The sequence below is a fragment of the Helobdella robusta genome (genome assembly GCF_000326865.2).
Source record: "Helobdella robusta unplaced genomic scaffold HELROscaffold_75, whole genome shotgun sequence".
Classification (NCBI taxonomy): Eukaryota; Metazoa; Annelida; class Clitellata; order Rhynchobdellida; family Glossiphoniidae; genus Helobdella; species Helobdella robusta.
The window spans coordinates 300,133-327,748 of record NW_008705426.1 but is presented as its reverse complement, the minus strand read 5'-3'; the positions used below and the strand labels follow the sequence as shown (position 1 = coordinate 327,748).

General features: G+C 33.0%; 5 protein-coding genes across 5 annotated transcripts; 3 read left to right on the top strand and 2 right to left on the bottom strand.

The window, feature by feature from the left end:
- Positions 1 to 1,153: 1,153 nt before the first annotated feature.
- On the top strand, positions 1,154 to 1,774 carry HELRODRAFT_181748 (hypothetical protein; the record flags this gene model as incomplete). Its single annotated transcript, XM_009031534.1, has 2 exons — positions 1,154 to 1,300; positions 1,571 to 1,774. 2 exons carry the CDS (start codon positions 1,154 to 1,156, stop codon positions 1,772 to 1,774), a joined length of 351 nt encoding a protein of 116 aa, XP_009029782.1.
- A 571-nt stretch (positions 1,775 to 2,345) lies between these two features.
- Positions 2,346 to 4,880, top strand: HELRODRAFT_181747 (hypothetical protein; the record flags this gene model as incomplete). Its single annotated transcript, XM_009031533.1, has 8 exons — positions 2,346 to 2,582; positions 2,779 to 3,082; positions 3,236 to 3,322; positions 3,487 to 3,608; positions 3,694 to 3,792; positions 4,043 to 4,152; positions 4,443 to 4,557; positions 4,812 to 4,880. The coding sequence occupies 8 exons, from the start codon at positions 2,346 to 2,348 to the stop codon at positions 4,878 to 4,880; spliced, it is 1,143 nt and encodes a 380-aa protein (XP_009029781.1).
- A 549-nt stretch (positions 4,881 to 5,429) lies between these two features.
- HELRODRAFT_194392 (hypothetical protein) lies at positions 5,430 to 9,713 on the bottom strand (the record flags this gene model as incomplete). The annotated part of the gene is made up of 15 exons (XM_009031532.1): positions 5,430 to 5,470; positions 5,573 to 6,033; positions 6,109 to 6,209; positions 6,410 to 6,529; positions 6,690 to 6,755; positions 6,827 to 6,923; positions 7,000 to 7,067; positions 7,140 to 7,266; positions 7,333 to 7,412; positions 7,504 to 7,644; positions 7,729 to 7,794; positions 7,945 to 8,115; positions 8,203 to 8,353; positions 8,597 to 8,816; positions 9,194 to 9,713. The coding sequence occupies 15 exons, from the start codon at positions 9,711 to 9,713 to the stop codon at positions 5,430 to 5,432; spliced, it is 2,430 nt and encodes an 809-aa protein (XP_009029780.1).
- Positions 9,714 to 10,067: 354 nt separating this feature from the next.
- Positions 10,068 to 14,271, top strand: HELRODRAFT_194391 (hypothetical protein; the record flags this gene model as incomplete). The annotated part of the gene is made up of 16 exons (XM_009031531.1): positions 10,068 to 10,601; positions 10,737 to 10,785; positions 10,901 to 10,980; positions 11,099 to 11,203; positions 11,340 to 11,511; positions 11,725 to 11,889; positions 12,034 to 12,150; positions 12,340 to 12,609; positions 12,746 to 12,853; positions 12,977 to 13,068; positions 13,160 to 13,275; positions 13,407 to 13,501; positions 13,568 to 13,621; positions 13,800 to 13,960; positions 14,083 to 14,152; positions 14,245 to 14,271. Exons 1-16 carry the CDS (start codon positions 10,531 to 10,533, stop codon positions 14,269 to 14,271), a joined length of 1,752 nt encoding a protein of 583 aa, XP_009029779.1. The 5' UTR covers positions 10,068 to 10,530.
- Positions 14,272 to 15,199: 928 nt separating this feature from the next.
- Positions 15,200 to 17,832, bottom strand: HELRODRAFT_181744 (hypothetical protein; the record flags this gene model as incomplete). The annotated part of the gene is made up of 8 exons (XM_009031530.1): positions 15,200 to 15,312; positions 15,384 to 15,443; positions 15,587 to 15,659; positions 15,878 to 15,994; positions 16,597 to 16,944; positions 17,069 to 17,186; positions 17,287 to 17,434; positions 17,517 to 17,832. The coding sequence occupies 8 exons, from the start codon at positions 17,830 to 17,832 to the stop codon at positions 15,200 to 15,202; spliced, it is 1,293 nt and encodes a 430-aa protein (XP_009029778.1).
- Positions 17,833 to 27,616: the final 9,784 nt, after the last annotated feature.

Below are 27,616 nucleotides of genomic sequence, written 5' to 3'. Positions count from 1 at the left end.
ACATACATACAAACAAACATACATACAAACAAACATACATACAAACAAACATACATACAAACAAACATACATACAAACAAACATACAAACAAACATACATACAAACAAACATACATACAAACAAACATACATACAAACAAACATACATACAAACAAACATACATACAAACAAACATACATACAAACAAACATACATACAAACAAACATACATACAAACAAACATACATACAAACAAACATACATACAAACAAACATACATACAAACAAACATACATACAAACAAACATACAAACAAACATACAAACAAACAAACATACATACAAACATACATACAAACAAACATACATACAAACAAACATACATACAAACAAACATACATACAAACAAACATACATACAAACAAACTGATTGGCGACTTTGTGAGATATTTTCCATCAGGTGTGGATTAATAGAAAAAAGGTTTCTCATATTTCGATGAGTTATTCTTTGATAATATTGACTACTACTGCACTGTTCTGCTGAATACCTGACCTGTTTAAATAGATATGGAATAATTTGATTTGAAGCATATCCATTTAGTCTGAGTCATATATATGGAATATCAAATAATATGATATGATATGCTATATTCTATATATATGGTCTTTAGTGTTTTCTAGTTACATTACGTACTACTTTTTTCGCTATTTTGTCTAGGTTATTTTGAAGGCGATAATATAGCGAAGGTCGAGATTTTTTTTAGTTTAAAAAATTGTTGTTTAAAGATTGATTGCTTCCTTAACAACTAGGTTAGTTAAATTTAGATTTGTTAGAGTTTTGGTATTTATAATTTTAAAGTTTTTTATATTTATTTAATTTCCTAATTTTGTAAAAATCTAAAACTCTAAAATTAAATATTAAAATTAAAAGTGTTGTAAACCTGTAAAGTGTAAAGTAAACTGTAGTAAAGTATAAAGATAAACCTAATAATAATAACCTGACCTAATGTCTAATCTAATCTTAATAAATTGTAAAAAATGTCATAAATCAATATAATAAAATAACATGCAAATGTTTTAAAATGTAAATAACATTAGGAGTTTTTTTAACTGTAAAATGTATATATTTTCATAAATTTTTGTTGACAATGTTCAGCTCTTGTAACTAAAAATCATGGCTGGTTTGTTGAAGAAGACAACAGGTTTGACAGGATTGGCTGTAGCTAAGGACCCCCACAAATCTTTAGTCATTTTGTATGATAAACTGCTGGCTGTCTTGCAAAAGATGCCTGCATCTGCTGGGTATAGACAAAAAACTCAGGTTGGAGATTAGTTTGTGTTTGTCAGTTCAGTAGGATAGTTGTTGATTAACTTAACAGTTAGTTTTAGTTATTTTAAATAATTGATTGATCATTTTTGGATATTAATTCACAAGTAATTTGTTTTATTTGCTTGAACATTCTAACATTTCAATTGAAATTGTTAATTTATAATGCTTACTAAAGAATTATTATCTCCCTAATCAATCAATTGTGGCCACATTTGGTTACTACTTTAATGACTAAAAATAACCAACTACTTAAATTTTCAGATTATAATTCAGGATCGTTTAGCAGCAGTGCACTCAGAACCAAATATTGCAAAACTAGAGGCTAAAATCAATGGAGGAATGGCTGAAGAGCTGATTGTTCAGGCAGAAAAAGAGTTGACACTGGCTAGGAAAATGTTGGAGTGGAAGCCATGGGAGGGACCTGTCAAAGAACCCCCACATAATCAATGGAAATGGCCAATTTAAATGAAAATTTTTTTAAATTTGTATATTTAAGTAATTAATATGTTGGATGAATAGTGAAACAAATATCATAAAATAGTTTTTTTCAATAAATTTAATGGTTAAATGTTTAATGCTTAGATGGATTGTTGTCAATGGTTTGATTTTTATTAAAGAAAGCTTTGTTGTTTGTTTTTAATGTTTCAATCGTTACTTCGCATTGTCTGCTTTCCACCTAAGTATCAATTTTTTTAACTACGTTGGGCGTTGGTGAATGCCTCAACTTGATCGCTGGCTGTTTCGTTGTTTTTCGTCAGCATTAGCAAATTCTTTCAGTGTTTGCATTTAACATCTTAAAGCTTGATAGTGGAGCTAAAACTGATTTTAAAATCTTTCAAAAAAGAATCGAGTATTACGAACGTGAGTAATCAATCGATTAGTTTCGGTACATCGCTGTTAAACATAAACTATAAGGTCGATCATTTTGTTGTATTTTAAATTAAATTTTTATTCAAATTTAGAGCTTTTTTTTATTTGTTTAGAAATAGATTTTTAAGATTAAATTAAATTTTTGTTATTTCACTCTGCAGCGATAATGTTTTCATCCAAGATACCTTCACAACTGATCGGATCAGCGGTGCTTAAAAATGGCAAAAACTTTCTTTTTCCGATTTCGTCTGCTGCAATAAATAGAACTCAGGTGGCCACCTTGAAGGCCACGTACGGAGAAAAATATCCCTACGCCGAACCCTTCCCATACAAACTCAAACCCTACACGACTTTTCATGCATATTATGATAAGGCCCTGAAAAGATTCAATGAAAACAGCAAGGTGATTTCAAATTTTTATTTATTATTTTGTTGATCTGTCTCTCTCTCTCTCTGTCTCTCTCTCTCTCTCTCTCTCTCTCTATCACGTTTCAAATTATATTATAATGTAATGTGATGTAATACTTCCATCGAAGATGTTTTTTGTATTGTTGACCATTAAATTTTCTTTTAAAAACTGAAAAATTAACCAAAAACAGATCATAGTAGTTGAAGGAAACATTGCTGTTGGCAAATCCAATTTTGCCAAAAGATTGGCTGCCGGTTTTGACATGGAGTACTTTGGCCCCCTCTCTGATCGTGCCGTTTTCACTAACAATGATTATAAGATGGATGTCAGGACCCTGAATGACATGTTACCTGAATCAGCCAAGTTCTATGATCTAGCTGACTTCTATAAAGATCCTCATCCTGAGAAAGGAACTGTTGGAAAGTTGCTGATCAACTGGTATAGGGAGAAATTTTTCTATTACTGCGAGGCCCTTAAGCATTTGCTAAACACTGGTCCGTTTGTTCATTGCTAATATTTTCATTGTCGGTGATGGTGTATCTGTATATGTTTCATCTCTATGTGAATTTTAAAGTTAGAGTTGGTTGCTCTATTAATATTATTCTGTTTATTATAACTACTGCCATCTTAATTATTATTGAAATTAGGCCAGGGAGTTGTCATGGCTACGTCTGTTTACTCTGACGCTGTCTACGTTAATGCCCTTAGAAGTGTCGGCTGGTGCACTCCGGAGTGTGAGTTCCTGATGATGATGATGAGGACGATGGTGCAATAACAATGGTGATGATGATTATGATGGTGTTTCACTGTTTAAATATAATAATTACTGCTACACTCTCATTTTCATAATTATAGAAATAATTATGATTATTATAGAAACAACTATTATCAACCCCAGTTGTAAAGTATTACAGAACGCTGATGAATCAGAGTATATGTGAGCTGATGAAACCACACCTTACCATCTACCTAGATGCTCCAGTCGATGTCATTAAAGAAAGAATTCAGAAGAGAAAAATTGTTTGTGTATTTATGATCTTTCATTTGACCAAAAATTACAATAATAGTAATTAGTGTTGTAATAATAGTTATTATAATTCCTCAGCCATCAGAAGTTGGCGCCCGAAATCTAACTGAAAAGTACCTGAAAGCCATAGAGGACTCGTACAAAAATCAATTTCTCCCTGAGTTCAGGTACCGATTGGTTGATGAATTGGTCGATCATTCATTCATCCATCCATTCATTCATCTATCCATCCATTCATTCATCCATTCCATTCCATTCGTTTTTATTCATCCATGCATCAAGGAAACATGGTGAGGTTGTTGAAGTTGATTGGACTGAAATTGCCAACAATGTCGACATGGATGTGGTATGTTCATTCATTCATTCTTTGATTGATTGATTCATTCATTCACTCTTTCTGTCATTCATTCTCTCACTCATCATCCAGATAATAGAGGAATTGCAGTGGTTGAAACTGGAAGGTGAGGATAAAGATGATCCGAGATTCGAAGACTGGAACAGAAGTGATGATGATACTCTCATGGAGATGAGGCTGTTGTCAGTAATGACGTTGATGATGATGACGATGATGATGTTCTTATTGATGATGATGATATTTATATTCTTATTGATGATGATGATGAGGATATTTTTATTGATGATGAGGATATGGATGACGGTTTTCAAACCAACCTTCTGTAATTTTGTCAACTTTCTTATGTTGATTTTCCTTCTCGTTTCATCGTCATCACCAACATCATCATCATCATTATCACTACCACCATACATATCATCATCATGATCATTATCACTACCACCACACATATCAACATTATCATCATCAACAGCTTGGAGAACGACATAGACAAGTACCACCTCTTCACCATGCCACAGCCATGGGACTGCCCGGAGATAATGATGAAACCGGATGACCAGTTCGTCTACGATAGGCTCGCTGAGGAAGTGGGTGGAGCCTAAATTCTAATTAACATATTAGGAGGAGGGGTTAAAACTAATTAATATGCTAACAAACAGCTGTTTGAGAATAATTTGCTTGCTCTATGGGTTAAAGTTAGCGCGTTAAATGGACTGAAATAAACGTGTTGGATGTTATTAATACAATAATACATTATACTTTTTATGGTCATAATTAAATAATATTATAATTTATATTATAATTAATAATTATTCTATTATACTTAATTTTTACTTTACAGCATCCAGTCTTCAAGCATCGACCAGGGTGGTCTCCAGAGTTGGGCCACAGTGTCCTGTTTAAATTTTGAACCACCCCCAACCCTCAAACCAAATGAATGAATGAAAATAATTAATTATTAAATAATCAATAAGAGTAATATTAATAATAAACGATTAATAATATGAATAAATCTTATGGGTTTTCACGTTTAAGTTTTCATTGGTTTAAAAAATTTTGTTTAAAAATGTGTAAACTCGTACTCGCGTTTCTGATGCTACGTATCTATTTAGCGGGTGACGATGCAGAGATGAATGAACACTAGTTATGTGATTTTGTTTTTTTTTTTGAGAAAATGACGTCATATTATTATTATTATCACGAAAAGATAAGACATCACTATATTCCCTCTCTTGTTACGTTGTGGGTCTTAGGAACAAGAATTAAACAAAAGTTAAACTCTGTGAAAAGTAGAATTAATTAACGAATAAATGAATGAAACTTTAATTTTAAGGTCATGTATGTATATATAATATATAAATAAATACGAAATTATGTTGACGAGAAATTATGAATATGATTGGCTGATTGAATTTGGTGGAGTAAATTTATTGGTTGCCGAAATTTTATAAAATTGGGTCTAGAAATGTGACTGGTCGATGAGATTTGGTGAATTTAAACCTAGGAATGTGATTGGTTGACTGAAGTTTTGAAAAATTCTTTCTTATTCTTTCTTAGGTTTTTTGATTATTTTTGCACCATCATCATCGTCGTCCCAATCACCATCATCATCTTTTTCATCAGTATCACCACGTTCGAGTACATTACCATCGTCACAGTTCAACAACAAATCGTTGTCATCATCATCAAATCCGCTACGATCAATTTTATCATCACTATTATTGTTGTCGTTATTATTCATTTCGTTATCGAAATCAAAAGACGATAAATCGGCCAATAAGAGATCGTCACTGACATCAAATGACGCATTGTCATAATTGTCATTGATATTAATATTTTCGTTTTTGCTGTTGCTGCTGTCTTTCGCGAAATAGCAATCCAGATTCTTCTGCTTAGAATCCTTATGAATGAAAAAGTAGTAAAAATAATAATATGACGATATTAGTAGTAATAAGAGAAACGGAAATAAACTCGCCACGGCATATTTAGTTTCACTGTCGGCAAAATCATCACCGGACAATCCAGCTTTGCCTAGAAGTTCCAACTTTTTTTGCACCATATTCCTAGAAATATTATGATGAATTAATAAATAACATTATTAATAGTTATTATTTTTAAATAAAATTATATTATTTCACCAGATGAAATCGTCAGATGTGTTTCTAGCTAGTAAGTATTGGATGTTTACTGAATCAATTTGGCCAATCCGGTGAGCTCTATCTTCTGCCTGAACCAAAATCTAAAAATTGGTTGGTCGGTGAGATTTGGTAAATAAGAAACATGATTAATGATTGGTTATGAACTAGGGTATGAAGATATGATTGGCTGATGATAATCTGCAAACATGAGTCTGAAAGAGGATTGTCAAATGCATTGCCTAGTTATAACTTTTCAATGAAATGACGAAATGTACAAATTAAAAAAAATAGAAGCAGACACCCCAGGGTTCCAAAAAAGTTCCCCAAACACGACGAGATTGGCAGACGACAAATTGATTCCTGCGTTGGCTGCCATGATACTCAAAATGGCTATCTTTACGTCGGGATTCGTCTGAAATTTCTGGTTGGATTTCAAAATTTAAAATTAACAATAACGATTCTTGTTTGTTCAAGCGTTCGCTCAACCATTCTTTTATTCGTTCATTTGATGTTTTATTCATTCACCAGTTTGCTTATTCATCCAATCAAATATTTATTCATTCATCCACCTATCCACTAACTTCACAGAAATAGTTTCTCTGCTCTGCATTAGTTCTGCCATCAATCCTCACATACTCATAAGATTTCTTTTGACGATAATAAAGATAATAATAAGAATAATTTTAAAAATAACAATAATATCAACGATAATAATAACATTTTTGACAGAAATTTCGACAGCGTCTAGTACACTCTGGTGGTGAGCGAATAGAAGGAATTTTCTACTCGAATCCAACAAGTCACTCACGTAATCACTGCCGGGATATAATTATTATTGTTGTTATTATTATTGTTTTTATTGTTATTATTTTGTATTATGACGTCACTTACCATATGGCGTTCGTTTTGGCTTCAGCTGTTTGATGAAAGTATTCAAGTAAGGCTTTCCTCTCTTGGCACTAATAACCAGTAAAAATGATAATAAATAATAACTATCACCTTCATTAGCATATAATTATCACAATCACAACCTTAGTTTGTTCTACGATGACGTGTGACCTTTTCATGACCTTGTCGACCTTGATGGAGTTCGGGTCAAGGACGACCAGAGTCCGAAGTTTACTTGGCAGCTGTTTCAATACATCTTTCTTCAGGCGCCTGCGATGATGGCGTTGTCACTCGATCATGATAATATTTAATAATTAATTAAAGTTTTAACTTTACCTAATTATGAATTTTTCTTCCATAACGATTCTCAACTCTTCTAAATTCGACGAGCCAGAAAAATCCCAGCCCCACGGTAACTTGGGACGAAATAATAATAATAATAATGTAAAAATAATTAGCCACGCCCCAGTCTCTTTATGAATAATAATTAGCCACGCCCCAAACAACCTCCCTGCCGTTACAGTATCGGACGCCGTACTCGTGAAAATTAGTGAAAATTTTGTAATCAATGGCCGACAGTTGGGAGAATAATTCGACGGGTCTAGATAGAGCCGGTGTCCCTGATAACAATATCACCCTTTTGGCCGCCTTATTATGGTTATAATTATTAATTATATAATTAATTATTATTATAATAATCATGAAAATAATGATAATAATTTAGCGACAAACTTTTAATATTGGCAGAGCATTCTTTGTTCGAACTGCTTTGCTATTCTTCAAGCAGTGAGATTCATCCTATATGAATGAATGAAGGAGCGCATGAATGAATGAGCATATAAATGAATGAGTCAATGATTGAATGAATGAGCGAATAAATGAACGAAAGGACAAATGGATGAGTATGTGAACGAAAGAGTGAAAAAAAATAAGACGACCAAAACCAACCGCTATAACGACTTGAAATCTCCTATCCAGGATTTTCTGTTGGCAGCGGGAGAGTAGATCATAGCTGACGATGACAACACTGGCCTTAGAGCAATCCTCACTGGCCCTGATGATGACCTTGACGTCTTCATCGCCATTGGTCAGTGTGTCAGGTAGCCAGTTAAGCAATTGCTGTGTTGTGGAAATAACACAAATATTTATTATTTTAAATTACAAAAATTATACTAAAACAAGTTAATAATTATAAAAATGATGAACCTGTTTCCAGCTAAAACGAACTGAAGACGGTGTTAAGATGAGAAGAGGCCACTCATGGCCGTAAAAACGTGCAGTGCAAATTGCCTGCAATGTTTTTCCCAGCCCCATGTCGTCTGCTATCAACAACCTCCCGCCATTTTTCACGGCAAATCTGCTTGGGTGTGTATTTGATGTTGTTGTCATTCATTCATTCATTCACTCGTTCGTTCATTCATTCATTCAGGATGAATCATATTGTGTTTTGTTTGATGTTGTTGTTGATGCCACATTGATATTGTAGTTAATATTTTTGCGGTTTTTCCGACAAAACAACATCAAAGATGTCAGTAGAGCAACGAAATGACGACAAAAAACAACAAAATAAACGTTAAAAGTTAGATTAACATTAACCAACTCGACACCCTCTCTCTGGAATGGTAGTAATGTTGAAGTCAGCTTACTATCGATGGCTGACAAATTTAAAATTGTTGAGGCAGAGTTATTGCTAAAATTAATACTATTATCATTGTTATTGTTGGATTTTTTATTTATTTTATCACTAAAAACTTTGAGAACAACATTCGGTAGGTCTTCAAGTGTTAATACATCTTTCATTTTCGTCGTTATTTCTTTTTCTGTACAAGTGTGTATGTATGAATGTATATGTGTGTTTCTTTCTATATGTGAATATGTATTATGTGTTAATGTAATTATGAATGTGTCTTCTGCTTGCATCAATAATTAATATCAGCATTATTGCCATCGTCAAATCATTAGAGCTTCAATTATAATTATTAAAAATTATTACTATTTTATACATAATAATAATTATTACATTCTTACTTAGCCACAGATATTCACTCAGCGAAAAGGACCACTGCTTTGTATGGGTATCTGAAAAAAGAGCAATGATAACAATATAACTAATTGTAGTATATATAAGCAGTATCATTAGAGAACATTAACAAAAAAAAACAATGTAACAAAAAATGACTATAAAATAAAAAGAAACCACCATATTGCTTAGTAGAAGCCATTTTGAATAATTCAATCAATGGTGCAAAGAATTGTGATTCAGCTAAAAATCTTTCCTTTGAGATTAGAACAAATTTAAGTTTTACTTTTTCACATACAGATTTTGCTTCAGATGACTTTTTATTATTACTTCTAGAATTAATTGAGCCACCATTTTTAGTGTTATTATAGTTGTTGTTAGGCAACCTATTATTATTTTTAATTTTATTATTATAAAAAGATTCCCCAGACTTAACTTCTAATTGTTGATTTGAAAAAATAACTTTCTGGTTATGGTTAAAACTACTACTACTAACTGAATTGGTGTCATGAAACGTTTTATAATTATTATTATTTATGTTGTTAAAGCTGTTTTTTATGTCCGGATTTACATTAAGATTAACATTAAGATTAACTGTAGTCAGTGTGGGGTTGGGGGATTTTTTCTGAGCTCTCAGCTGAAGAGCTTTCAAACGATTTTCTTCAATTCGTTTTTTTTGTTCGGCACTTAATTCCATTTTTTAAGTGTAAGACAATTGTAAATTTGTAAATTTTACAAAAATTGGAATGAGTCTTCGCAACACTCTACTAAGTTTTGCTTTGTTTGTGTTAAAACCGCCGAGTTTTTAAAACTTAAGTTTAGTTTTAAATTTTGTGCAAAAAGTAAATTTATAATTTAAAAGTAAATTTAAATAAAATTTACACGGTTTTTATCGAAATAAAATCAATTTAAACGTAAATTATTCTTTATAAAATAAATTTAAAAAAATTTAAAATATAAATTTTAAAAATAACTAAAAAAAGGTTTTATTAAACTTAGTTTAAATTTTAACCAAATTGTAGCCAGGGAGTCAATAAGTGAAAAAGTTTCAAAACATTTCAATGAAGTTTTCAAATTTTTTATTAAAATTCGGCATTTTCTTGAATAATTTGTTTGTATTTCGTTTCATTTTTTGAAAATAATTTTTAAATTTACATAAAAATTTTGATTTTAGCTATATAAAAATTAAGTTACGAAAAATTGTTAAACTTTGCTTCAGCGTCATTAGCAGCAGTCCAATAACATTTTGTTTATTTAATAATTAATTTTTAATAATATTTAATTTTGTTTTCGGCTAATTTTTAAATATAAATTTCAAAAATATAATAACTTTAATGGTAATATTGACAATTTTGTTTGTTGGATTGGTCATTCAATTATATTTTATTTAAAATTCTAAATAACTCTAAAATACAGATATATAATATAATTAAATATATTTTGGTTATTATTAAACAAATTTGTGTAAAAATTGACGTTTATGTTATGTTAATTAGAGCCTAAATGAAAAATAAATGAAAATGTCCACAAAAGTTTTGTATTCCAAGAAGTTACCAATTGTAATAATCCAAGAGGATGACAGAAGGTTGTATTTGTTTTGGAATTATTAAAATTATTCTCATTGTTAATTATTTATGTTATAATTATTCATAATTACTACTTATATTGTAATATTTATTGCAATAATTACTAAAAATATTAATATTTTTTATTACAACAGAAGGGTGGAGTTATTGTTTACCATTGAAATACAGCACACCATGAGAAAAGTCAATTATTAATAATATTATTATTTATTTTAATCATAGTTTTTGTTAATAATTATAATTATCGTCTTATATTTAATTGTTTTATTCTAAATAGTTGAATATTTTTTAAAAACAGGAGATATTTATGCGCCTAACAGACGAAAATGATTTATTTTTTCTCTATCAGCTGAGAATGGCTGAAGAAGATTTTCAAATGTTTGTGATTTCTCTTTTTCTCTCTGTTTCTGTCTTTCTTTTTCTCACTCTCTTATTTAATAGTTTATAGAAGAAATTCTTACTGTTATATAATAATCTATAAAATAATGTTTTCTAGATTGAAATCCCAGCAAGGGTTATTAATAGATTTTGGGTCCTTTCCACAAAAAGTGATGGACCTGTTAGAAGGATGCATGGATAAAAATTCCAAAGAACCAAATAAGTAAGATTGGATGGTGGCCTTTTTTTATATCATCTTTGTTCACATTTGAAACAAAATTATATATCTTTTTTATAATTCAATTTAAGCGAGAAATCTAATTACAACTTGAATTTCTTTATTTTTGAACTTAACCCAGATTCGTTCTGACCTTGTCGTTCAGCGGAGGCGTGGGTTCATGTTCTCAAGGTCACATGGTTGTTGTGGAGATGAACGAGTTCAAACACCTGAATCATCTTACTTTAAATTTCATGCCTGGCTCAGATGCTGATGTTAAGAATTATTTGCTGGATGGATTGAAGAAAATGAAGGTTGCGATGATTTGACTGGTTGTCGGGTTTCGTTGGCGTGATTTGATTGGCTGGTGCAGTCTGTCGGTGTACTTTGATTGGCTGGTAATCAAGTTTCGATTGATTGTTAACAAGTGGATTGATGGATGAATGAGATGAATGAATGAAATAATAAAAAGATGAGCTGGTTATTAAGCGTTATTATTTATAATCTTTTTTTCATGTCAACAATAGGACAGATATGAACAGACCAAATTGAAATTAGACCAAGTTGAATTTGATTCTTCGGCACAGCTCAAGCAGTGTAGAGAGCAGCTGGCTAACTTGAAGGCAGAAAATGACAATCTGAAAACAAATCGGGATTTCCAACTTGAAGAATGTAGAAATAACTTTGAGAGGGTACAGTTTCAGTTTCACTTTTAAAACCACATGCATTTGTACATGTAGTAATAAATATTATATTAATGATGATGACAACGATAGTTATAATTAGTTAGTTGATACAGATTATAACAGACACTAATTTAAACTTTTTTCATTAAGGATCAGTCAAACATGGTACATAGATTTGAAACTGAAAAAAGAGAGGCTGAAAGGCTGATGAACAAGAACATGAAACAACTTGAGAATAAAAATGTGGAGCTTGAGAGGAGTGTTCAAGTGATTGGGATTGGTTGTATGATACGGGCGGTCGTGATGACGATTGTTTCAATGATGGCGATGATGATGATGACGACGATGTTAACAACAAATCAAATTACACCAAATCATTCAACTAATAAAACTAATAAACTAACATTCCTTCTCAAACACACACACCCCCACACACACACACACACACACACACAGTCCTTATCAGAAAGTCGCAACAAACTTGAATCACAGTCGAATGACTACAAATCTAGAATAAACAAACTTGAGGATGACTTGAAACGTCATCGAGCTGAACTCAACTCATCCCAGCGTGATGCAGCTAACTCAGCAGCTGAATTGGTTGACCTAGAAAGGCGATCAACTGATCTAAACACGAAGTTAGCTTTAGCTGAGCAGAAAGTTAAAGATAGAGACGAATTAGTGACCAAAGCCAATGAACAACTACAAACTGAAAAGATGTTGAATGTTAGATTTTGAGTGATGTTTCTTTTTGTCGATTGCTTGGTCATTCAATTTATCAATCTACCAACCAATATTTCAATCAATCAACCAACCAACCAATCAGAAAAAGATCGAAGAAGAGTTAAACGACAAACGCAAGGAGAGCATGAAGTTGAATCTCTCGGTGAAGAAGCTAGTCGGAGAGGTGCAGAAGGCCAATGAGATTATCACCAAGTTGAGAGAAGATAATAAAACGTTATCTGCTAAAGTTTGTTGTTGCTGTTGTTGTTGTTTGTGATGATGACGACGGCGATGTTGTTGGTGATGGAGAGGATGATGCAACAGCTGCTGCTGCTGCTGATGATGATGATGATGTCGATGATGATGGCAGGTAAAAATGAGAAGTCAGATAGCCATGGAGCAGGAAAAAATTCTGGAAGAGAAGAACAAGGAGACTGAAGAACATAAGAAGATAAATGAAAGGTCTATTTAATTAATTCGTTCATTCATTCATTCATTCATTTATTTATTCATTCATTCATCCATTCATTCGTTCATTCATTTATCCATTCAGTTTAGAGAAAGTTATCTCTGATATGAAATCTCAGAAGGCAGCCTTGGAAGACGAGAAGGAGATGCTCCTACTGCAACTGAGTGAAAGTAAAAGAATCTTACACACCAACGAGAATGGTGAGATGATGATGACGATGGCGATGGTAATGATGGTGATGATTGTGATGTGATGGTGATCTGGTGACGTGATGATATAGGAAATAAATTATCGTCATCTTCGTCGTCGTCGTCATCTTCATCATCATCAGTTATAGCATGGTTAAGCAAGCAAGTCAACGATTCTCAAATTTCCAACTTGAATAGCACCGAAATGGCTAACATTTGCCCGATTAGCAGTACAAAAGTATGCAAATTTATATTAATTTATGTTAATCCATTCAGTTTTATGCAAATTTATGTTAATTACAAGGTGTTTGATTCGATGGCTGGTGAAAATTTCACTGGAGCCAACTATCTGAGTGAGGTTAGTAGATCGGCTGGTTACATGATTGATTGAACCGATAAGTTGGTTTCTTAATTCGTTCCTTCACTCTTTCATTTATTCATTCAGTAATCGTTGTTTCATTCATTCCTTCGATCATTCATTCACTCACTCATTCATTCATTCATTCATTCGTTCGTTCACTCATTCATTCACTCAGGTGAAAAACAACAACAGCAACAAACCACGTGTCGAGTGTTACGGCATCAAGACGAACGTCGCATTTGATGATGGTCCAGAAAACAACAACAACAACAACAATAATAATAATAACAACAACAATAATAATAATAGGAATAATAAAAATCGACCGATAAGCTGGTAAGCTTGACTGATGTCTGTAATTTAACTTATTAACATTTCAGTTATTAATCATATTATTATTATTATCATTATTATTATTTGTATAATTATTATTATTATTGTTATTGTTGTTGTCCCAGTGAAGACTTCATTGACCAGAAGTACCTGAGACCAACCATCGTATTCAATAAGAACCACCTGGACGATGACGTCATTAGCAACGTCATCAACAACAACATCAACAGCAGCAGCAACAAAACGCCAATCTCCTCTCACCTAAGATCAAAAAACAATATGGACAGCAAGCAAAACATCAACAGCAACAATAACAGAAACAATAATAACATTAATAATATTAATAATAATAGTCCTTCAAGTAATGTCTTACAAAATGTCAATAACAACAACAATAATAATAACAATAATAATAAATTACATAATAAGCACAACCCGCCTTTAGTTTCGGCTTATTTCCCAAAAAAACCTACGTTGTAATTAATAATAATAATAATAATAGTTATAATAATGATTATAATAATGAATTTAGATTATTATTATTATTTGAATTAGTTTTATTTGAAATGAATGGGACCAGTTTTGTATTCCATTTTATTTTTATCTTTTGCTTTCGAGAATCTGTAGCGTACGTAATGTTGGTAGTTAAATGTGTCGTAGAATGATTGATTGAATGATTGAGTTAGTGGGTGGTTGATTGATTGATTGATTGAGTGAGTGAGTGGTTGATTGATTTTTTACCTTTACATTTACATAAATTGACTTTTGATTCGCTGCCAACTTGTTCTTATAACTGTTATTGTTATCTGCCAAAGTCATGCTAATGATATTAATAATATTAAATGGTTTTTATTTTTAAACGTGGCTAGAAATGATTGATTGAATGAATGGATGAATGAATGATGGATCGATTTTTAATTCTTTGTTAAATTAATGAATTTTAAAATTCATCAAAAAACATATTCACGGCGCTTGGCTTGATAATTTTAAGAAAGAAGCAAGAAATACGAAGTAAGCAATGTCTCTTATCATTCATTCGTTCATCCATTCAATCAGTCTTTCCATCATTCATTCATTCATTCATTCATTCATCTATTCATTCATCTACTCATTTATACCGTTTGTTAGTTCAATCAATCTTAATCATCGTCGTTACAAAAATTGCGTTAATATAATGAAAATAATTATTATAATTATTAATAATAATTATTATAGTTATAATAATAATTATTATTATTATTCTTAGCCCCAATCATTATCATCATCACCGTCATCTTCGTCGTACTCCTCTTCCTCCTCCTCTAACGCTCGCCTACGCATTTCCATTATCATCTGCACGTCAAACATGGTCTGCCCTGTTATTATTAATTATAATTATATTATTATTATATTATATTATTATTATGACCATGATTTATATTCTTACCGGCGTTTTTATTGCTGGCTACTTCTCGTTTGACTTCGTCAACTTTTCTCAATTTTATCCCTAAATAATTATGATCGAAATTATTAATAAGATTGTATTATAATTAGGCAATCAATCAATTAATCGGTCATTATTTTATTATAATTGGTTAATCAATCAATTATTATATTATAATTAGCTAATCAGTCGGTCAGCCAACGAACCATTCCTTATGGATGCCAGCAAGTCTCCTCTAGATTCCCGCTTGCCTTCCAAACTCGGCTGGCTTTTGATGTTCTGTAAGAGATTATTATTATTTTTATTGTTTTATTAGTATCAGTAGAAGTAGTAGTAGTTGTTGCAGTAGCTACAGCAGCGTCGGTAGTGGTAATCGTGTGGCATTAAAGTAATTATGACAATCGCAATGTTAGGAATTATCAGAGCCAGCCAGTAAATAATGATTCAACCTATGATACATTCAATTTATTATTCAGTCAAACAACAAATCAAGCAACCGTTGTCGTAGTTGAAGTAGCAGCAGTAGCGTTTTTATTTCTCAACTGCCCGGCTTCGACTGCATGCGAAAACGTTTGCGGCAAGGGTGGCGGCGGTATGGGCGGCTGAGGAAAATCCTGATTCGATCATTAAATTGGTCGGTCAATTATACAATCAATCAGTTTGGCAATAGATCAAACACTTAACCAGTCGAGACAACTAGTCAGTCGACTATTCAATCAATCAATCAAGCACTCAACAAGTTAACCAATCAACCAACCAATCAATCAACTAATCAATCATTCAAACAACCAACCAGCGGTTGATTTGGAGGTGCGGGTGGCAGCGGTATAGAATCGCTGAAGTTGGTGATAGTATACAAAGACTGCCTGTTGGCGGTGGCACTGGTAGTCGATTTTAGTGCCGCTGGCGGAAGAGGAAATGAAGATGACGGTGACGTAGCGAGGGCTGGTGGGTGGGGTGGAGCAATGAAATCGTCTTCGTTATCGTCGTTAAAATTTCCAAAATTATTATCTTTATTGACGTCATTAATTCCAGGAAAAAGCAGCGGCAGTGGTGGTAGCGGTAGTGGCGGCAAGTCGCCCATGTGCTCTGTGTAGAGAAATATTTGTGGGTATGGTTGTTATCATTTTTAATTATATTATTTTTTGTTATTGTAGCAATTAAAATAATTAATTTTGAAGAATAAATGACAAATTTTCTAGCCATTTTCATTAACATTAACATCCTCCCCGTAAAACACCGGAAACTCAATTCCTTGCGGGCCAATCACATCGTCCGTATTTTTGACTCCCTTCACGCTAGCATTTCTAGCAACCTGAATAGAATCAGATGCTGGATTTTGATTGGCTTCAGACGTCTTTGAGTTTAAGGATGCTCTGTCATGTTCTGTGACCTGATTGGCTTCTGAGTTTATTGAAACATTGATTGAGCGCTGCGATTGGTTATCGGAATTTTGATTCACGGTCAGAGGTCGACCGCCCAAAATTTCGTTTTTTACGCGGTTTTGAATTTTGTTGAGGTTGACATTTTGTGGCTTCCTTGTTATTTCTTCCTTTTTCTTTGCCTGGTTTTAAAATTACGTTCAATTAGTCAAGCAATAATTATATTCTTTCAAACAATCGTTCATTCATTCATTCATTTAATCAGCCCACAAATCAATGAAGCAACTAATCATTCAATAAACTGACCACTTTCTTTTTTCTTGCCGGCTTCAGTTTGTCCACTTCCTGTTTTATTTGACCGCACCATGATTCGAAGAAGAAATTCGGATCCGAATAAAATTTTTTAGGATCTTTCTCTTCCGTTCTGGTTTTAAATTTTTTAAAAATTTGAGTTTTTTTGAATTAGTTTATCAATTATTAGTTAATAAATGAAATAATCACCATTCATTCATTCAAAAACCTACTTGTAACAATTCCATTTATCAAAATCAGGGATGGGCTCGATTCGATCGAATACCGTTTGAACCGCTTCGGGTCTGCCGCCGGAACCAGAGGCGTACTGTTTAAGACCACTTTTAAATGGCTTGCATTGCATGACATCATCCAAAGATACTGTATCAATTGTGGAAAATATCGTAAACTACACATGAATCAGAGCAAGTACTTAACACATAAGCCAGGCAAACCAACTCACTTAGCTCCACAGTTGGATTCAAGTTTTTAGCTTTCTCACTCAGCTCGGCAACTCTAAAATTCAATTTCTCGAATCGTTTCGAAACGAGACAGCTCTGTTCGGCTAACTCCTTGAAAATACCGTCTGCGCTGTCGGCTAAACTGACCAACTGCCTAATGATGTTTGAGCAAATTATGTTGGCTAGATGGCAGTAGTTGTCTGGGGGCTTGAGTTTATTGCAATTGTTGTGGTTGGGATCTTCGTTGACGCCATCTTCACTAATTCTCAGTACGGCTGTTAGGTCGGTTGGTTCGATCGTCCATTTGCACATGGGCATTTTGCAAAAATTTTTCTAAATACCTTTTCGTACAAGGAGATGAGGATGGGTAGTACGTACGTAAGATTTAACGTTAATTTATTTATAGATACATGTATCTTCCGCCGCAAATGTATCTAATGATATCTATATCATTACAATCTTTACAATTTTAATTCACGAAATTACAGATTACAGAATTTTTAAAAGGCATTACAACGTAACTTTTATTTCACTATTCTGCTATAATATAGCAACAGTTCACGTTACAACTTTAAGATGTTTAGATAGATGATATATATATATAATATATATATATTTATATAATAATATATATAATTATTATTATATAAAACAAATGTATATAACATAAAAGCTATTTTGATAATTGGATAGCTATTTATTTATATTAGTTTAAGAGGCGGATCTAGAATAATAATAATAATAATTATAAAGATTATTATTATACTTGTTGTAATTATTGTTAATGTCTTTATTATTAATTTTTTTATTTATTATAACCAATTAAACTTCCGTATCTGACTAGTTTTAACATGCTGTATAAATATGCGCTATGTTATATAAACTTATGTAAATTAATATATATATATTTATATAATAATAATATAATATATATATATATATATTTATTTACATCAAAACATTATTCAGAGTTTCATAACAATCCTTATACAGAGCCTAATAGGTGTAGATGCTGTCAAAGTTGAACTGTTTTTAAATTTGGCAAAAGTATTTATGTTTTTGCCTCTGTGTGTGTATGTATGTATGTATGTATGTGTGTGTGTGTGTGTGTGTGTGTATGTGTGTGTGTGTGTGTGTGTGTGTGTGTGTGTATGTATGTATGTATGTATGTGTGTATGTATGTATGTGTGTATGTATGTGTGTATGTATGTATGTATGTATGTGTGTATGTATGTATGTATGTATGTTTCAATATTTCTAGGCCTGCTTGCTTGCTTTTAACATGGGAAAATATTCAAAGAATTAGATACCCCGTCGTATTGATACATACACATATACGCACATACACACACGCATATATTCATACGTACGTACACACATACACACACAAAGACATGCATATGTGCATCTAGAGCCAAAAATAATTTTAGCTATCTTCTCAGAGGCATTTTAAACAGCAGAACAATAAAAGGACAATGGTCTGCATATGCACTCTCACATACATACATACATATACATACATATACATACATATACATACATACATGCATACATATGCATACAAACAAACAAAAAAACGAACGTACATTAACACATCTCACATATATTGACGTGTCATATAGGTATTGCATTAATATAAAGTTTTGGGCATTATTTAATACCTCGTCTAACTATTATTCAATTATATTTCGTACTTTCGTAATAACGACTTGGTATTTTAGTATATATTTTTTGTATCTTAAGAGTATTTTAAACAATTTGTCTTATATTTTGCGTATAAATTATCCGAAAAACGTTGCGAAAATTGAAAACAATATGGACATGAAAAAGTCAACTCCAGAGAACTCGGCCACAACGCAGCAGCAGCAGCAGCTTCTCAAATCTCCACCCTCCTCATCATCATCATCAACAGCTGCAGCAAAGACATATTCAGATTCACCAGACGTCAACCACTCTCTTGTCTCCAAGCTGTTCACTGCTTGCGGGGCAGCTGCCATCAACCAGAATGACGTCACCAAGCAGCTGATAACCCTTGACCTTCAGCAGCTGGATCTTAATTCGCTGACTAATTCGGTCATAGTATGATAATATAATATTGTAATAATGATCAAATAATTATAATTATGATCAATATTATAATTATGATAAAATAATTATAATTATTTTTTAGGTAGGCGAGACTCCAGTTCACATCTCGGCCGCTTCTGGGAATTTAGAAATGCTAAAAATTTTGATTGACAAGGGGGTCTCTATAAATGCCGTCGATAGGGTATCATTAACATAATTTATGGAAATTTATGCGTTTTTATTGGCTTCCATAAATTTAGTTGAGAAGATATATTTAATTTTAAGCCTTATTTTTTAAATGAATGATATATGAATGGGCGTTTCAATGTTTCACATGCGAAAATTACAAATAGCAATAATAATAAATAATAGTAATTAATAATAATAATAATTATTATTATTGTTATTACAAATAATAATAGAAGTAGTAATAATAATAACAGAATGGCGACACCCCTTTGATATTGTCAACGAGAAAGGACCGAGTTGATGTTACGAATTATCTTCTCGAAAAACACGCCGATTTAAACGTTCAAAATGAGGTTCAGAAATTATGAATTTAATTATAATTATAATTGATAATAATTATAACTATACTAATTATTATTATTGCTATTATTATATATCTATGTATTTATTTCATTTTTATATGACGCTATTTCATTTAAGTTGACAAATTTTTTAAACTTACATCATTTTCCATCGTCAACACCACCAGCATCATCATCTTCATCATCATCATCACCACCATCATCATCTTCTTTTTCATCATCATCACCACCATCATCTTCTTCATCATCATCATCACCACATCTTTTTTTTCTTCTTCATCGTCGTCAAATTTAATTCCAAGAATAAGGAAACGGTTCTTCATGAGGCCGTCAGGATGGCCAATGGCTCCGTTGTTGAATCTCTCATATTAACTGGCGCCAATCCCAATATCTTCAATTCGGTACGGATGAATGAAGGAGTGAATGAATGAATGGATGAATGAATGATGAATAAATGACGGATGAAAAGATGAATGAATTAATAAATGAACAAACGAGCGTATGAATGAACGAATGAACGAATGAATAACAACAAATAAACGAATGAATAACAACAAATGAACGAATGAATGAATGAATGAATGAAGTAATGAATGAAGTAATGAATGAATGAATGAAAGAATGAATGAATTTATTAAAAACTTTTCCAGTCCGGAGAAACGCCTTTACATCTAGCATGCAAAAATTCCAACGTCCCGATAGCATCAATGCTCATCTACCTTGGAGCCAACATGGCTATAAAAGATCAGGTGAGGAAAAAACATTGATAACTATCTAATCAACATATTAAAATTATCTAATTAACATATTACAATCACCTAATTTGCATATTCAAATTACTTAGCATATTTTATTTAGCACGAGGAAACCTCGCTACACGTTGCGGCTAAAAACGGATTATACACTGTGGTCCAACTCATGTGCTCTAAAAATATAAACGTCAATCTGACCAATAAGGTTTGTTTGGGGGCGGTTCTTATTATTTTAATGAGTTATAAACTGATTTTTAAAGTTCATTTTCATCATATAACTCGCACTAATTAATATTAATTTTTTGATTTTTCAAATATAATTTATTCATATGGCCCCTTTATTAATATTCACGAGGTAGGCGGGATCTACAGCCCTACATTTAGCCGCCAAATCAGGTTTCATCGATATTGTACGAGTGCTCCTATTGGCTGGAGCTGATATTGACCAATATGATAAGGTAGTACTGATGATGAAGACGACGACGATGATAATTATTTTAATAATTATTATTATTACTATAATAAAATAATAAGCAATTATTATAATTGTAATTGTACTAATAGTTATAATAAAATATCGCAGGATGGATTCAGCGCCGAAGATTTAGCTGTGACGAATGGATATAAAGAAATTAATGATCTCATTCTGAATCTTACTGGGGTGATGATGATGTGATTGGACGATGGTGATGATGGTGATAGAATGGTGATGATGATAATGATGGGATGGTAATGATGATAGTAGTGGTTTAATTTTGTCTATTTTTAAAATTTAAAAATTTTTGTGATGGTATCGATGGAGTGTGCGAGAAAAAATGAATTTAATGTCTGAATGAATGAATGAATTAATTAATTAATAAAAGAATGAATAAACGAATGAATGAATGAATGACCGTCATCATCATCATCCAAAAAACCACACAAACCAGCTGATAACAGATAGGCGTTCCTTGCTGGCTAAACAGCTGGTAGCTGGGAATTCCCAGATGGATAGATTGAAAGTGAAAGTAGTTGGCAGCAGAGAAGTCGGAAAAACCACCCTAATCGAATCCTTGAAATGCAGCTACATGTGGAGTATCATAAGGAGAGTTTACGGGAACTTTGGTGGAGATAAAGCATATGAAGGTGCATATTTGTGTGTGTTTGTGTATGTGTTTGTGTGTATGTATGTGTGTTTGTGTGTATGTATGTCCTATGTTTTCATATTTGCAAGTACTTTTGTAAAATTCTCAAATTTTGGGATACTGGGTTATGAAATCAACATCGAGTTCGTTATCATAATCATCATCGTCACCATCATCGCTATCATCATCGTCATCATCGTCATCATCATCGTCACCATCATCGCCATCATCATCGTCGTCATCATCGTCACCATCATTAAAATCATTATCATAAGCACCTACGGAATCTTTAAAATCTGGAATCGAACCGCCATTGACTACGTACACTAAGGGAGTTGACGTGCAGCAGGTCACAATACCCGGTAGGTAGGTTGAGCCGCCAAAAAAACACACAACCCATCATCATCCTCATCGTCATCATCGTTCTCATCCTCATCATCATCATCATCTTTATCATCCTCAACAACGAACACGTCACCATTACTATTACTATCTCCGAATCACACACACACACACACACACACACACACACACACACACACACACACACACTACAACAACAACAAACAACAAATTCCTCCAAAAAAAATATCAGGAATTGGGAATTTAAGTATTTGGGATTTTTCTGGATATGAGCCGTACTACTCTTACTACGATTTCTTCATCGGAGATCCCAGCTGCATACACGTTGTCACTTTCAGTTTAGCTGATGATGTCGAAACTTGGAAATACCAAGTCTATTTTTGGCTCGAGTTCATCAAGGCCAGAATCTCGCAAGCCGAGCCGATTGGTCGGTGGTTTTAACATTTCTTTTTTGATTGAGCAATTTTCAATCGCTATGAATGTAGAAAGAGAGAGAGAAAGAAAGAACGAGAGAGAGAGAGAGAGAGAGAGAGAGATGGATAGTGAAATATTTTGTATAAAGTAACAGACAAATGAATTAACTGACGAACAAATGAACAAAAAATGAATGAAGGAAAACGAAACCCTAGGCATGGGAGGTCACCACCTCTGGGCCCCACACATCGTCTTCGTGGCCACGCACGCCGACGTTTCAAACTGTCCCAAACATTTGGAATCCGGAGAATTCATTTATCCGGAATGGAAAGAGTTTTGTAAGGAGTTGTTGGAACAGTTTAGCATGGATTTCGTTATTCTGAAGAAGCTGCATGTCCTTGACTCCAGAGAGGTTTTCTTGGTGATAATGATGACGAATACGATGACGTTCTAATGATGTCAATAATAATAATAATAACAACAACAACAATGACAATTATGACATTGATAAATATAATCATAATAATAGAAAAACAATAATTCACATACAGCCCAACAGCATTGAAATGAAGGACCTTAAAAGAACCCTGGCAAAATTGAAAGAATTTCTACTTTCAGTTAGATAGACAAAATATGCACACATATACGCACACACATACATAAGCATACACACGTACATACACATACAAACATACACACACACATACATATGCGCACACACATACATACACATACAAACACACACACACACACACACAAACACACACATACATACATATGCAGCACCATAGCAACGCAATCGGATTACTAAGTCCAGTAGTCAAGGAAATTCCTAATTGGGTGAGGTCTCTGGGCCTTTTTCCGGTGGTCACGTGGTCGACTTTCGTGACCTACGTTCGGAAAAAGGTCAATATTTTGGCCACGGAGGAACATATCAGGGAGCTAATCGGCCAGTTACAAGTTGTTGGAGAGGTTGCTATTTTAAAACTTTTTTTTAAATTTTTGAAAATTGAAAATTTCGCCTGAGGTTTTGTTCCGTAACAAAATTTTTATAGAAAATAAATTTATTTTTTAAATGAAATAAAATGAATGTAGCAAGCAAACCTGCATACAGATCGTGTACCTAGTTAGCTCGAATGGCTCAGTCGAGGACCTGATTGTTCTTAACCCGAAATGGTTCACCAATAGGTTACTGGGTGAGACCCTTTCGTACGAGGTCATGTGTCATTGCCCTCTTAATGGTCTTTACACTCCCGAACAACTGAAAATGTTCTACCAGAATCTGGATATCTCCGATTTGAAAGGTTTGAAATATTTTAGTTTCCTGTTAATTACGAATTACGTGATAAGTTTTTTGTAAAAAAAAATTTATTAATTTGAATAAATTTTGATGTGAGAATTTGTTAAAAGTATTTTTAATTTTTTTCGTGCAATTTTATAAGAAAAAATCAGCCGTTAGCAGAAATGCATACGTTGAAAATTATAGCAAGGCAATTACAAAATATTTCACCCTACACGCAAGTATTTGATCATGTATACACTATTACTAATATACGATCCAGACATCTTGAAAAGTCTAGACATCTGTCTAGAATCCATATACCCAGACGGAAGAATATTCTACGAATTTCCAGCTCTGAATTTCACACCCCATCCAGAGGATGTCTGGTATGGCTGGCTGTCAAGCTATCAGAACATTGAAGATAAAAAAGATGGAAAAATAAAAATTAAAGAGAATAACAACAACAACAAAGAATGTGCAGTAATTGTTTTCGAAGCAAGCCCATCACCACAAACATCAGACGACAACGTATTAAAAACAATTCTACAATCTACCGAATCGGCAAACTTATCAGAAGTCTGGCACGGGATCCAATTAGGATGCGTGGATCATGAGGACACCATCGGTGATCAAATAGGGGTCATCTTCCCAAGGATTGTGCTAGCAGTTAAGAGGGCCTTGACCAATCAAGAAATATGTCCCGTGCTTGTGAGAGAGCTGAGGCAGTGGGCATCCGGGTTGAGGATGGATTGCGACGGATTCGCTACTGTCGTGTCCCTCTCCATTACGCAACAACACGTTGATATCATCTGCAGGTTCGAGGTTTTTTTTTTTAATTTGTTGAAATGTTTGAGTGGATGGTGGTGTTGAAATATATAACGAAGAACGTATAGTTATATAACAAATTATTTCAATTGATTGAGTGAACAAACATGATTAACAATTTCAAACTTTCATAATTTTGTTTTTCACTTTCTCTCATAGAGGTATAAAATCGGCCATCCAAGATATATTTCAATTCTCTGAATACATCTGTCAGAGTCTATCAAGCGAGATATCGGCAATATGTCCCGGTTTGAATCTTCAAAGGTTTCCAATGAGTCCCATAGACCTCCAAAAACCAACAACTTCTACCGCAAACACCGCGAAACAGACGAAAGAAAATGATTTTGCCGGAATAAATAAAGCATTTCAACTGGACGAATCTATCGAAGATTTAACTAAAGAACCCACGGACGAGTCGACTTATTTCGTGAGAGTTTACGATTCGAAAGAAATTATTGAAGCTCAAATGAGCGTAGAACCTGAAAGAACTTTCGAAGAATTGAATAATAACCTGAAACTAACAACCCAACCTAGACATATTAATCCCCATAGTTACACTGTTAAAAGAAATATTACTGAACCGGAAAATAAAAATGATAATAGTGTAGCTAGCGCTAGTAGCTCGGCTGCTACTGCCACCAATAATGATAACGTTACTGCTAGCAATAATGAGGGAAAAAATATTGGTAGTTGTGAGAAAGAGAAGAAAGACTCCGTAGAGTTTGAGAAACTGATTGATTTGATTGCTCTGGGTTCGGAAGAATTATTTAGCAAGATTATTCTCGGGAAGAATGTTCATATTTCACAGCTGCCGTTATACGCCAGGTTTTTTTTCTTGCTTATAAATATGTAAAATTTTATGGAAATTCTTGTACTGCAATTTGAAAATTGTGTTGTGTTGAAAAATATTTGTCAATCTGTCGAAATAATTTTGTTACTAAACTGGTGAATGCGTTATTTCGTGCAGATGTCTGCTAGCCAATCTCCTGGACTCAAAAACTTCATCGTCGCCATCACAGAAAAGACGATTCAGAAACAGTAAATCTTCGACTCAGGAAACAACCAATCTAACGAACGAGCTCAACGATTCGAAAGATTGGAAAGCTCTGGCTAAAATTCTCCAAGTATCTGATAGTGTCGTCTCGGAACGCGAAGAACAGGCGTCCAAAAGTGAAGATGTAACTGTAGTACCGGTAAGCAAAACCGATGCGGTACTTGCTCTGTGGAGTTACAAGGTAAACGCTACTATCGGTAACCTGGCCGTCGCTCTAAAAGAGTTAGGCCGGTTAGACGCTAGGGATGTGCTTCTTAGGTCGGCCCCGGCGTTTCTATATTTACCAGAAGTTGTTTCTACTCCTACATCTCCTACTACTACTATAATTACTCCTGCTACCCCTGGGACTAGTAGTTTTGATAAGCAGATTAATATGGACGCAGTAGTTAACGATAGTACCGCTTAAATTGTTGAAGTTTACTACTACTTTTACTACTACTACTACGACGACGACACGACTTGTAATAACGATAAATATAAATATAATAAATAGGTGATGACAATGTAATATAAATACATGTTTATAAAATTTTTCTATCGGTGGATGCGAAAATGAACTCGGTTTTGCCCTACTTAATTTTTCAACATAATGTTTTTAAATAAATTTCATTGGATATATCAATAAATCACTGTAAAGTTAATTTATTCCTTTTTCTAGTTTTATTAAATATTCGTTTAGTAATGACGTATTCCAGAATATGTGCGTGTACTAACCATCTCGATACCATGTATATATATTTACTGACGATCTTTTTATTATCATTTTGTCATTAGTAGAAGTAATAGTAGTAGTTGTATTGGCAGAAGTTTAGTAGTAGTTGTAGTAAGAAGTAGTGGTAGAAGTAACAATAGCGGTAGTATTAGTAGTTAAAATGTAGTTGTAGCAGTTTTTATAGTTTGTTCTGACTTTTAAAATAAAAGCATTTACTGTCTAATCATTAGTAGCAATAAAAGTTATGGTTCTAGTTATTCGAAGTATTTGAGTAATTCTAACCATCTAAGTATATGGTTCTTGTGATTGTTGCTGACATTTAGAGTCTTTGAAAAATCATCCATCTTTTTCAAAATTGACGATTCTGGTCAAGGCTCTTACAAATTTATGAATTTTTCTGCATCTTCTGAAAAAAATTAGTATGAAAACGTCTGGTTAGCTATATAATTTTATTAAATTTTTTTGAAATAATTTTCTAGAACCAACGTTCAGCCGTTTTATTGCAGTTTTTTAAACGCATCTTGACATCTATCTATCTATCTATTTATCTATTTATCTATCTATCTATCTATCTATCTATCTATCTATCTATCTATCTATCTATCTATCTATCTATCTATCTATCTATCTATCTATCTATCTGTGCTGTCCAAATTTATCAGTTAATTAAATGTTTAAATATCTAATTATTTAATTAAAAAGTTAGTTAATATTTTAATTCGTTTCCAAAGAACCAGAAAACGAAACTGGATCTCTACTGAATCTCATAGATGCAACTGGCTGTGAGATGATCCAAGTAAATGGCCAAAGAAAGTTTGGACCACCCCCAGACTGGGTGGGAAGTCCTCCCCCGAAAGGCAGTGAGGTGTTTGTGGGGAAAATACCGAGAGATTGTTTTGAAAATGAGTTAGTGCCTGCATTTGAGAGGATTGGCAAGATTTACCAGTTCAGGTTGATG